The sequence below is a fragment of the Calidris pugnax genome, unplaced genomic scaffold, assembly GCF_001431845.1.
Source record: "Calidris pugnax isolate Ruff unplaced genomic scaffold, ASM143184v1 scaffold63, whole genome shotgun sequence".
Lineage (NCBI taxonomy): Eukaryota > Metazoa > Chordata > Aves > Charadriiformes > Scolopacidae > Calidris > Calidris pugnax.
The window spans coordinates 1,556,085-1,569,745 of record NW_015090852.1 but is presented as its reverse complement, the minus strand read 5'-3'; the positions used below and the strand labels follow the sequence as shown (position 1 = coordinate 1,569,745).

Genomic DNA, 13,661 nt, shown 5'->3' with positions numbered 1-13,661 from the left:
CCAGCAGCACTTCCATGTCTTTTTTCTGTTTGTATTTCTTCCCATTAAAATAAAAAGCACTGTCCATTGCTGGCTCTCAGTGGTAAGAGCAAATCCACCTCTAGATTAAGCAACCATAGCTCTGTGTGTCTCAAACTGTGTTCCTTTAATATGCTTAAAGTGATTTTGGTCCATTCCACATAACACCCCAAACCTTTGTTTGCACAAAGAAGCCAGAAGTTTCAGCACCTCAAGAGGTTTTCCTGGTTAAGAAGGACTTTTTGCAACAGGACAGCTCAAGGGGCTTCTGAATAAAGGATGGGTCCAAGAACCACTAATCTCTCAGCTGTTACAAGAAGATGTCCTATTAATTTGAGAGCAGTCTTCACACATTCCTTCATAGTCAATAACACCAAATGCACATGGACCAATAGTTCAAGAGCATACACCAAAAAAAAAAACCCCAAAGACATGGAAGTGCTGCAATCCATTATTTTTTTTTTTATGCAAAATAGTTACAATAGAAACAAGTACATGTTTTTAGTCTGCTGTTCTTTAATCTGATTCTTGGCATGAGGCACTCTTCAAAAATTTTATTTTAAAAACATGCATTGGTAATCTATTCTTCACTAGAAGCTTATACAGCAAGCAGCAGGTTAAATGCAAACACACAAAGAAAGGTTTTTTTCTAGGATACGAAGTATCACAAATAAATAAATTTTCTTGATGCAAAAATAATTATCTTATTAAAATCAGAAATAACCGATGTCTTCCTTAACTTTTGTTTGGAAAGGAGATCTAACAGGTCTTTAGTACACACACAGAGCTGACATTTTATCAGTTTCCCACCAAATTTTAAGACTTGCAGAACTTTGAGAAAGAGCAGAGAATTCGTGGAAGCAGCAAGGTGAAGAGGTGCCGAGGGATTATTTAAACTGGCATCAGTACTACCAAATCAACCATACCTCAGCTTTCCAGAACCGTTTGGGGCAGGGTCATTTAAGAGAGAAATGCTTTCTGAAGGTTCTCTACCAGTCAACTCTTTCAAGCAATTTTGCCATTTCTGGAAGTTGCCAGAGACATCTGACATCTATGTTGTGATCAGACAGATCAAGAAAAGGCTTGTGCTTAGACTCACATCACTTTATGATCATTTTCAGTTTATGATTTTTCTTATGTTAGAAGAAAAGTAAGCAATTCTGGCAGATGACGGTGATGTTTTGAGAAGAAAAGTAAGCAATTCTGGCAGATGACAGTGATGCATCCTATTACCTTTTCAAACATGATACCAACTTTATGCACCACCAGTAAAGGTGCCTCATAGCAAAGCCAATGGGGAACCAAGACAGGTTCAGAAGCAGATTGGTGGTTCTGCACCAGTGAACACTTACTTCCAGCTCCAAGACAGCAAGCTTGAATAAGTCACTGAACAAAACTTACCAACAACCAGCAAGTTCCTTGCTTACATTGTGCAGTTGATTTAGAGAAGTCCCAGTTACTTTACTAGAAACCACCCTGCCAGTTGGTGGAATTTCTTTGCACAGAAAGGACTGTATGCTTCCTGAGCTCAGCAGCTAGTGAGCTCTTCCCTGTTCAGCCATTGTTAAATGCATTTTCTGTCCTCCTCCTTTCCTGAGTCCTCTATGGAAACTTTTATGCGCATCCCTCCACAGGGAGGTCCTTTTCAGGCCACACGGGCAACACAAGATGAGATATGCGGCTCCACAGTCCGCTCAGCTTATCTGTGTCCATGCTGTTGTAAGAACTGGGAACATGTGAACTGGTAAATCTTGCCCAGAGGAAATCCCGGACTTTCTCCTCAACTTCCTGCAAGGTAAGACTCTTTCTCAGCGAATGGTCGTCCAGGAGAACTGTCAGCAGGAGAGCCACATCCTTAAACGCGGCATTTTCATGGTCACAGTACTTGTAAAAGATTAAGGTGGAGCCCGCAGGCAGTAACTCAAATCGATGCACCACTGCTACCTTCTTGCCATCTCTGAACCCAGAGCTGAGTTCGTTATCTACCTCCAGCTTGACAGTGTCACTGTCCAACGTGGCTTTGTCTGCCCCATTGATTTTGATGGTAGTAGCATTCTGGGAGAAGGCAAAAGCATCAGCAATCTCATAACTCAGGCATCTCAGCGCTTTCTCGGCTTCTCGGCCGGCTGTGAACAGTAAGATGGCCGGCTCCACGTGCAGATGGGAAGCATTAAGATGTTTCTCAAGCAACACGTGGGTTCTTTTCCACAGATTGGGGTCCTGACTTTGGTAAGTATTTTTTAGTTTCTTCATCCGGGCCCGAAACTCTTCCAGAATTTGTGTATCTCTACTTGATAAAGTTCCACTCAGAAGACTGGGGATTCCACTCCACAGAAGGTAAACCAATGGGACACTAATTAACAGAACCAGGAATAAAGTCCAGATATTGCAAAATCCTCTCTGTAATTCACCATCCTCTATAGAAGGGGGGAGCAAACAAGAAGAAAACAATGTTTTAAAAGGAATCAGAAGTCAACAAAGACTTATACAAGGAAAATAACAGGAAACAGTGGAATTCAATGAACTCATCCCACTCTTAAGCTACTGGTACAGTAGAGGAAGAGCATAAAAACCATGCTTAAAAAAAAAACCACAACAAACTTTGAACTTCTTTAGCAATTTAGTGAAGTAACTTTTTTTTTTTTAAAAGGACATTTTTACACATTTCCACATTGACTAACAAACTTTATACTCTTCTGAAAAAGGAGCTCTATTTAATGAAATGTGAACTAAGAGCTTAGAACAGTTCTAAAAAAAAGTCAAGCTTTTTCCTACACTTAGGCTGTGCAGAAAAAGCCCTATACAAAAACTGGCATCACCAGAATGGTTTCTGTGTTGTTATTTTTCCTCCTTATCCCCATAAGGATAAAAATGGTTTCTGCAGCAGTATTCACATCTCAAATACTACCAAAAATATTTGTGGTCTTTGGATCAGTCAGCTTCCCAAAGCACACACACAGCAAACAGTGCACAGGAATCTCATAGAATATCAGATATTTTGATTTGGTTTTGTATTTGAACAGTTAAATTAGCATTTATTTGACCTACTACAAGCAGAAGGCTCGATTCCATTCCCAGTAAAATTAGTGACAAAATGTGTCAACCTCCCTGGAAACATGAAGAAACTGTATACCTTATGCTACTTTTTTATATCCTAACTTTTATCAGGACAGAAATACAACAACTGTTAAATAAGAACACCACTAGGCCTGCCTCAGTTTTAATGTTGCGGCAAATCCTGTAAACACTACAGATGGAAGACCTTAAATTCAGGTGGAAATGTTACCTATTATACAAGACACTTCCATCCTTAGCACTGAAAACATATGGTCTAGCAAGCAAGTCATTCATTCTGGCAAGGACCCTCAGTTTAACACCAGCTACCAGGAAATCTAATAGTTGGACAGGCATGAAAATGGTTAAACATAGCACATGCATGAAGTAGAAGTGAAAGCAGAAGTCTTACTTTTGCCCAAAGGCTGTGGCTGCTTCCTTTTAGTGAGCTGATCTTGAAACTTACTTCTGCCTGTTAAGAAATTAAGAAAGGAACATGAGAAAAATACAAAGACAACAATTTTAACCAGTCTTCCAGCGGGGAATTTTGCAGGGAGTTGAAATCACCGAACTGCGTTACTTCCAACAAAAAGCTGTTCTTAGTTATGCTTTTACATACAAAATTCTACGAAGGTAACAGGGAGGTTAACAAAGCTCCTTTGTATAACATCTTGTTGAAGCGACCGCAGTCCTGCTAAGTAGGAGCAAAGGCGAGGCTGTGACCTCATCCCGGGTAGGGCTGCATGAAGTATGGGACTTTCTGTTCTTTTCTGCATCATTGGCCCTCCTGCACTCAAGTAAGGCTAGTCTTGAACAAGGAAAAGGACACGTTCACTGCTATTACTATCCTGAGAGGTCCCACTCAACTGGCAGTCCAACTCTCCATCTACAGTGTTTGCCAAATGTCAGCTCTCAAGCCATCCTGACAATCTTGCATAAAAAGCATAAGTCTACAACCTATCATAAATCAAAGATTTTTAATTCTTGAAAACTTTCACAAATAAAACCAGAGGCATTTCAAATACAGGATGACAAAAAGGCAGAGATTTAACAACCTGTTATTTCCTGCACAAGGACCCCAAGTCTCAATTAAGATGCCCGATTTTGCTCAAGAATTTGAGGGACAGAAAAACGAAAGCTCAATTGACAGACATATTAGAAAAACAACACAATGCAAAATCTAAGTAGCAAAGCAATGCAATATATTAAAGGTATAGTCTCATATCCCCTCTCTGTCCAGCTTGGGTCAGAGGCCTTGGGATGAATTGTGCTTTTACAGCAAAATGCAAGCTTTCGACTTTAAAATATACTTTCAGTCTATTTATTTAAACAGGCTCAGACAGAAAAGTACAAGAGACATTATCCATAAAAGAGTGTTATGAACAACTGTACTAAGAGATCAGTATGAATATATACAGTGCAATTACTGGTCAGCATGTTTTCTGCATTTAGTTAATTAAGAAGACATGAGAATTTATGGCTCCTTGTGAACTACAGCAACTGGTTCAAAGCCGAAGGCTCTTTAATAATATATAAGCAAATCAGGATACTATCAATGGCACTATTGAGAATAAATTGAACAAACACTGCCTGCAGTAGTTATTTCAAGAACACTAAAATAAATCCTACAACCTTGTTTCTGTATGAATGTAATCGCAGAAGGTGCTAAAAGCAGCTCTGGTTTAAGCCAGAGCTTAACTGGCTTAATGAGCTACACTATTCTGTAATTTCAACCTCCTGCCCCGATAGGGCACAGACATGAAGACTGTAATTGGCTAATCTTATGTAAGTTGTCTAATAGTTAACAGATCAAAATCACCTCAATTCTGTAACATTTCACAATGTAGCTCTGTTCGCAAAGACTAGATTTCTTATTTAGGGGACAGCTGAGAATCATACCCTAAAGGAAAAAATATTTCAATTAACAGCCTAAAAACAGATCCTATCCTACCTAAAAGTCTTGCCTTATTTACAACACAGTCAGCACGAAGGCCAAGCAAATTATTTGTCTTGCCTAACTGAAACTTAGAGCTTTCAAGAGTTTCAAGTGATTTTCCAAAGGTCTCCACTCAACACACAACTGGTCACTCCTGCAGCACCTATTACCTCTGGCACAGGAAAGAAAAAGTACCAGAGTAGCAAGAACTCTCTGCATCAATTCATGTTTCAAAGGCATTTCAAAGATGTGCAGCTACCACAAGACAAGCTTCTCTTCTGGAAGCCACTGCGGTTTTCAAAAAAAACCCCAAATAACCCCCTCGGGTTCTCCAAATTCAATTCCGATCTACAAGACCTTGTTTATCTATAGCTGTTCAGGATAAAACAAGCGCTGAGGCATTAAGAACATAAGGCCTAAGGTTCTAAGAATTCAGAACTTTTTTTCCCCTCTTATTTCAAGTATTCTTCCAAGAGGAAAAAAAACCCCAAACCAGCAAATCCACAAAAACAACCAAAAGATAAAAATCTGAAACACAAGGAATTGGTCATTGGACAGACAGACTGGAGTTTGCCAGCAAAGAAAAATGCTGCTCCCCTCCAGGAGTATGGAACAACTAATTTTATTGTAGCAGGCCACCATTACTTAGGGAAAGGGTAGAAGGGAAGGCGATGTGTACAAACTAACATTCACTGCTACCTTTTGTTCCCTTCCTCAGCTCACCCCCACAATGCCACCAGTACATGCTCTGCACTTACAAATTGTCCCATGAGTCAACTCCATTGCCTAATTGAGCCAAAAAAAGAAAAAAAAAAAAGTGGGTCATTTTCTGTGGTCAGCGAGTTGAATAACCTCATAGAAGGGCTCTGGAATGTGCTCCAGCTTCCATTTGGATCTGCCTCCTGGGCCTCTTTCCACCTTCCCAGACAGACAGACTGTCCCAGGGCACAAGAAAACCCACAAGCAGAGGAAAGGAAAAGAATTCTGTACTTTTCACTTAATTACAGGGAAAACCTAGGTATCCACTTTTTTACTTACTCTGTGATGTCGTTGAATAGTGCTCTTGATTTTTCTCAAGGAAGTCAGTCTTTCTTTCTGAAACCAAAGCACAAGTGAAAGAACTTGGTTACCACATCAGAGGTCAGAAGACGACAGACAAGCCATACATGCTTTTAGCACTTTCTATGAAATCTTCAAAGATTATTAGGGAAGGAGTATATGCTGTACTGCCAAACCGAGCCTGTGCCTTATGACAGCCTCTCAGACCCCTCCGTAGATGGAGAAAGCAATTGTTATCTATTAGAAAGGGCTTAATTTCATCATTCATCTTGTTTTTTCCAATATGACACAAAATTATCCTTTCTGTTTTGTCTGTCTGCACTCTTGTGCCCTCAGTGCTCCTCCATAAAGCAATGTGTGATTAGGGCTGTTACTGACAGAACGAAGGCAAGCCACTGCCTCACCCTCTGACCAGTTACCAGCTCTCCTAAAAACCTCCCTTACATAGTGTATCTATTTGGATGTATTCAAACCACCTGTAGTAACATAACTACCTCCTGCTGGGCTAAAAAGTATCCCATATTTTCTTCCTCATTGTATTTCCCTATTGTTTGTGTAACACATCAAGAAAAATCTCTTGAGCAACAAACAGAAAAAGTGCTCTCTCACTGTGAAATCACTTGGTATCGTCAGCTTCCCCCTGCTGATGTCAAAAATAACTCATCTTTTTAGAAAAAGAACAGTTTTGGTTTGCTTTGCCTGAGGCAATTAAAGATCCGCTCTCATAACAGTTTTTGAAGCAGGTATGACATTAATGTTTTGTTTCTTTTAAAAACAAGAGATGGCTATGTATTTATCAAATTTTAAAACTACACTTTCTTGAACTTTAAGATTTTACATCCAAGCAGATGACTGTCATACTACAACTGGTTTTAGTTTCACTCGTGGGCAGGAATACACCCTGAAATTTTTTAATTTTTTTTTTTTTTAAAAGATCAAAATCACCTCAATTCTGTAACATTTCACAATGTAGCTCTGTTTGCGAAGACTAGATTTCTTACTTAGGGGACAGCTGAGAATCATACCCTAAAGGAAAAAATATGTCAATTAACAGTCTAAAAACAGATCCTATCCTACCTAAAAGTCTTGCCTTATTTACAACACAGTCAGCACGAAGGCCAAGCAAATTATTTGTCTTGCCTAACTGAAACTTAGAGCTTTCAAGAGTTTCAAGTGATTTTCCAAAGGTCTCCACTCAACACACAACTGGTCACTCCTGCAGCACCTATTACCTCTGACAAAGGAAAGAAAAAGTACCAGAGTAGCAAGAACTCTCTGCATCAATTCATGTTTCAAAGGCATTTCAAAGATGTGCAGCTACCACAAGACAAGCTTCTCTTCTGGAAGCCACTGCGGTTTTCAAAAAAAACCCCAAATAACCCCCTCGGGTTCTCCAAATTCAATTCCGATCTACAAGACCTTGTTTATCTATAGCTGTTCAGGATAAAACAAGCGCTGAGGCATTAAGAACATAAGGCCTAAGGTTCTAAGAATTCAGAACTTTTTTTCCCCTCTTATTTCAAGTATTCTTCCAAGAGGAAAAAAAACCCCAAACCAGCAAATCCACAAAAACAACCAAAAGATAAAAATCTGAAACACAAGGAATTGGTCATTGGACAGACAGACTGGAGTTTGCCAGCAAAGAAAAATGCTGCTCCCCTCCAGGAGTATGGAACAACTAATTTTATTGTAGCAGGCCACCATTACTTAGGGAAAGGGTAGAAGGGAAGGCGATGTGTACAAACTAACATTCACTGCTACCTTTTGTTCCCTTCCTCAGCTCACCCCCACAATGCCACCAGTACATGCTCTGCACTTACAAATTGTCCCATGAGTCAACTCCATTGCCTAATTGAGCCAAAAAAAGAAAAAAAAAAAAGTGGGTCATTTTCTGTGGTCAGCGAGTTGAATAACCTCATAGAAGGGCTCTGGAATGTGCTCCAGCTTCCATTTGGATCTGCCTCCTGGGCCTCTTTCCACCTTCCCAGACAGACAGACTGTCCCAGGGCACAAGAAAACCCACAAGCAGAGGAAAGGAAAAGAATTCTGTACTTTTCACTTAATTACAGGGAAAACCTAGGTATCCACTTTTTTACTTACTCTGTGATGTCGTTGAATAGTGCTCTTGATTTTTCTCAAGGAAGTCAGTCTTTCTTTCTGAAACCAAAGCACAAGTGAAAGAACTTGGTTACCACATCAGAGGTCAGAAGACGACAGACAAGCCATACATGCTTTTAGCACTTTCTATGAAATCTTCAAAGATTATTAGGGAAGGAGTATATGCTGTACTGCCAAACCGAGCCTGTGCCTTATGACAGCCTCTCAGACCCCTCCGTAGATGGAGAAAGCAACTGTTATCTATTAGAAAGGGCTTAATTTCATCGTTCATCTTGGTTTTTCCAATATGACACAAAATTATCCTTTCTGTTTTGTCTGTCTGCACTCTTGTGCTCTCAGTGCTCCTCCATAAAGCAATGTGTGATTAGGGCTGTTACTGACAGAACGAAGGCAAGCCACTGCCTCACCCTCTGACCAGTTACCAGCTCTCCTAAAAACCTCCCTTACATAGTGTATCTATTTGGATGTATTCAAACCACCTGTAGTAACATAACTACCTCCTGCTGGGCTAAAAAGTATCCCATATTTTCTTCCTCATTGTATTTCCCTATTGTTTGTGTAACACATCAAGAAAAATCTCTTGAGCAACAAACAGAAAAAGTGCTCTCTCACTGTGAAATCACTTGGTATCGTCAGCTTCCCCCTGCTGATGTCAAAAATAACTCATCTTTTTAGAAAAAGAACAGTTTTGGTTTGCTTTGCCTGAGGCAATTAAAGATCCGCTCTCATAACAGTTTTTGAAGCAGGTATGACATTAGTCTTTTTTTTTGCTTGTTTCTTTTAAAAACAAGAGATGGCTATGTATTTATCAAATTTTAAAACTGCGCTTTCTTGAACTTTTACACCCAAGCAGATGACCCTCATACTACAACTGGTTTTAGTTTCACTCGTGGGCAGGAATACACCCTGAATTTTTTTAATTATTTTTTTTAAAACTTCTTCATCCATTGAGATTTCAACTCAACAACTTCCTCTTTTGGAAAAGAACTGAAAGAATGTCACATTTAAGCAATCATTTGTTACATCACAGAAAAGGTACTGGTAAAACTAGTGTTGTTACCTTTTAACGGTGTATAAAAGTTTGGTCGATGCCCTGCTGGTTTCTCAGGTTCGTTACTGTCATAAGCCTTTGCTTTTTCTTTTACTGGATTCTCTTGAAGAAAGTTATATGAAGAATTGCCTGTCAGGAGACCAAAAAGGAAAAAAAAAAGAGGATTGGTATAGGTGTAGTATCATTTGTGTTCGTAACATCACAAAACTGAAGAACCAAGACATAGTTTCAGATGTACATGATCTAAATCAGAGATTTACCCAAGCAATCACAGCTTTCTTAAAATGTAACCAAAAGCAACTAAGACTTGAAGAGCTTATGGTAAATCTGAGTTCATTATAAATATAGCTGTGTACACTACCACACGCCCTTTTTTTTATTTTTAGGAGTCCTTGGCTTAAAAACACTTGAAAAAAGTCCCCCAAAACAGGCATCAGGACACCAAAAGCTAAAAGCCAAGAAATGCCTTACACTGAAGGGATTCAGTGTGAACTAGTGAATACACAATCATGGGAGTAAAAATTCTTCCCCCAGCTTTGGGCACACAACTTACAAACAGTAATTGTGTTGTCTTCCATAGCATTAGGCAGAAGGGAAGAGAGAAGCAAATATAGAATATAAATCCCCCTTTTTCTATAGCTCAAGCCATCCTTTAGTTGGGTCTCTGTCTCATTAACCATAATGACAATCTAGGGCACCTGTGCTCCTAACTCACTGCCCTCACATAGCTGGGAGGAATCTAAACCAACACCTTGAGATTGTTTGCCTCATTACACAGCCATTCAGGCACTGAAACCCAACTTAGTTAATGTTACTAATAGAAAGAATGAAGCCCTGTTAAGGTGACGGGAGTCACAGAGCAAAGGTCAGGGCTGGGAAGCCGGTCAGAAGCAGAACACCAGGAGAAGGGATCTGAAAGGATAAAGTGCAAGCACATGGTTGCCCAGATTGAAAGTGGGGGGGGAATGAAAGCTGTGGAACAGAGACTGTGACACCGTGACCAAGCTGAAGGGCATAAGCAGAGGAAACAGCAAAGGGAAGAATACAATTGATAAAACTTTTCAACATTGAGACTGGGCCCTTTTAGTCTTTTAACAGTACTGGGCCCTCCTGGGGTTTAATGTTTCTACGGCTCATTTACTGTATGTGTGAGGGCAACACACAGCTTGCCATCTAGTGTTTATTTATTTTACTTCAAGAAATCATAACCTTTTCACTTCAAGAAATCATAACCTTTTTCTAATATGTTATGGCAACTTTAGCATGCCAGTGCATATGAAGCATACAAAAGAGAAAAAAAACCCCACCACGCACAAACATGGGAGAAAACTAAGTTTTAAACTAAGATATTAAGTCACAGGTACAACAGTAAAGTATTTGCACATAGTGAGTGAAATACTATATTTTTCAAATCCACCTTAAAAAGCTCTTAAGTGACTGATTTCCCACCAAGCTAAAAATGAAAATACTCACCAAGTTACTGGATTTCCAGGAACACCAAACAACTTACCCATAATATTCCACTATGTACCAAGGTTTTGCAAGGAATAGCACTAATAGCAGTAGCTCGTAATCACAAGACCAGAAAGATCTATGAATCTAAACAGGGCTGCTCATGCAGTTCACTTTTTAATTCCCCTCCCCTTCTTTGCATCAATCACTACTCTATGTCTCTCAAAACGTTCCTAGAAGTTGTTGTTAAAGAGGAAAGATTTAAAATATACAACTTCATTTCTCACATGAAGAGAGCTCATGAATCAGCACCTTCTGTACAAGTGGGTATCACCAACAGGAAGAGTATTAGTGCAAGCAGACAGCACACATGGCACTCCCTACAGAGAAAACCAAACTTCCCTTTTATGAAGTTAACCTTTCTTAGAAATATATATAAAAATATAAATTCCAGTCCAGACATGCCTGTTCTTTCCTTACAAGGCCTTAAGCCTCCTGCCTCCCAGGCAGCTAGTGAGGATTTTCCAATCCACCTCAAATCTACTGGCCAGCCACCTTCTGCACAGCCACCTGCAGAGACAGAGAGATCTTCTTACTGTGCCCATTTCATACAGCAGCTTAATCAAAGGGACTAGAAATCTACGAGTTCATAAGTTACATGTTTATAAACCAGAAGATAAGGCCTCTATTTTAACATAGTGGAACTTGTACTGTTAAGTCTAGTACATATCTATCCCTGTGGGTTCAATCTCTTTCAACATAGAGATAAGCCTGTGACACACTTGCTGCAATGTTCCACAGCAACGACACACAGCACAAACTCGGGTGCCAAAAACACCTAGTGGCTGCCTTTAACTCGTACACTCCACTATTTTAAAACAACTTCAACAGAGATTGCTAGCATATATCTTTAGCTCATTGATCTAGAAGATGCCCAATTCAAGGCAGGGTCTGTAAGCTTTTAAAGCTTTTTAGTTCGAGAAGCAAGTTTCCTAATCTATACTTAAAATGTCGAAGCAGAAGCCAGAAAGCAGTTTCTCCAGTTGTGGTTTTGCTTTCATTTTGCTCTCAGGGCAGCATTACAATTATGTCCTTATAAAAATCCATCTTGCTTGTCCTGCTGCCTCACAGACTCAGCAGAAAAAAACCCCAATACTGTATAGCTACGTGTGAGAAACTACTCCTTGGCTTCTATATAACTTCTATATAACTTCTATATCTTGGTTTCTTAACACTGTAACATAAGCTTCTTATGACTATAATCAAATACCACTGTTAAGAGCTCAGGGGGGTGGAGGCAGGCTATCTCTGCCCTCAAACTCAGTTTGAGAGTCTACATAAAAACAAACCAAACCAAACCCAAAACACTGAGCTGTCAGCCCAGCCACATGTAAAATACTAAGCACGTTGGCACCCTGTCAGCCATCATTTGGGAGTACCAGTTTCCCACAGATAAGCCTTCGTACTTTCCCAAATAAATACTCATAACCTCTCTCTCTTCCTCCCTCAAGATAAGATTTTTTTTTTTTTCCACACCTCCCAGAAATTCTGCTTCTGAAGCATTATATCGGCAGCCCTTTTTAAGGGTAATGCCACATAATTAGGGCCATGCACTGGAGCTGCACCATGATCTTGGTGACATCCCTGTTGCAAGAATCACAGAATCTTCTAGGTTGGAAGGGACCTTAAAGATCATCTTGTCCAACCATCAACCTAACTGACAAAAATAGACACCCACACAACAAACAAGGAGCATCATCACTAAACCATACCTCCCAGCACTACATCAACCCGTCTTTTGAACACCTCCAGGGATGGTGCCTCAACCACCTCCCTGGGCAGCCCATTCCAATGGCTGATGACCCTTTCAGTGAAAAAATTTTTCCTAATATCCAGCCTGAACCTCCCCTGGCGCAACTTGAGGCCATTTCCTCTTGTCCTGTCGCCTGTGACTTGAGAAAAGAGACCGACCCCCATCTCTCTACACCCTCCTTTCAGGCAGTTGTAGAGAGCAATAAGGTCTCCCCTCAGCCTTCTCTTCTCCAGGCTGAATAAAAGATGAGAATGGCGAGTAGTCTTCTGCTCACCCAACTCATCCACCTGAGATTCGCCACTGTATGGAGCCCAGCCTTGCAGTCTGTTTCTGGAGCTCAAGGTGCTTTATTTAAATGCAGCCATTAAAAAACCCAGCAGCGAGAGCGAAATCAGTCCCCATTTTAATGCTGTGACAAAACGCTATTCCAAGTGACGCACCAGGGAAAACTGTCACCTGAGGGCTTCAGTGTGCTCTACGTGCACCGGTCCTTTCGGAAGGTGGAGAAGCGCTCCCTGTCTCCTACCTATGGAATAAAGATGGCAGCGGGATTTCTGTACGCCAGAATCACACTGACACCTGCAAAGGTGCTAAACCTCAATCAACTCCATTTTCACTCAAGTTTTGTGCGTTTCAGCGCACACCACAACCTCTCCGAGTCACAACCTACCTGCCGCTCTACAGGCTCTTATCGGGGGTCGGGTCAAGGAGTCGGGATTCCCAAAGGGACGCTCGTCCCCTGAAACGAGAAATAGGTGAGAAACAGGCCGGGCAGCTGGGCTCCAGCCCACGGGACTCCAGCCCGACAGCCTTCCAGGAGCGCCAAGCACCCCTTTCCAGACCCACTGAGACACCCCACTGCTTCCAGGGGGGCTGTCCAGGAGGACAACCCCCTCACCGGGCTACCCCTGCTCCGCAGGCAGGACGGCCGCAGGGGAGGAGAGGGCCAGCCCTCCCGCCCGCCCGCCCCACTTCGCGCCGCCCCACCGCGCCCTCAACCGTGGGATCGGCCACGGGGGTCGCTACGTATGCGCGCCCGCCCGCACTGCTCACCCTCCAGCGCCCCTTCGGGACCGGGCTCGGCCGCGGCCTCCGCCTCGGTCGCCTCCGCTTCCTCCGCTCTCGCCGCTGCCAACCGGGAGCTCTTCCGCCTGTGCTTC

General features: G+C 41.4%; 1 protein-coding gene across 1 annotated transcript in view; it reads right to left on the bottom strand.

Annotated features, from left to right (window-relative positions):
- Positions 1-1,208: 1,208 nt before the first annotated feature.
- Positions 1,209-13,661, bottom strand: part of LOC106888822 (torsin-1A-interacting protein 1-like) — a 13,347-nt gene continuing 894 nt past the window's right edge. Inside the window, exons 2-7 of the mRNA XM_014943327.1 lie at positions 13,555-13,657; positions 13,172-13,240; positions 9,246-9,365; positions 8,168-8,224; positions 3,485-3,544; positions 1,209-2,435 (exon numbers count right to left, since the gene is read on the bottom strand). Coding sequence (XP_014798813.1) covers positions 1,633-2,435; positions 3,485-3,544; positions 8,168-8,224; positions 9,246-9,365; positions 13,172-13,240; positions 13,555-13,657 — 1,212 coding nt within the window. The 3' untranslated portion in view covers positions 1,209-1,632. The remainder of the gene's footprint in view (positions 2,436-3,484; positions 3,545-8,167; positions 8,225-9,245; positions 9,366-13,171; positions 13,241-13,554; positions 13,658-13,661) is intronic.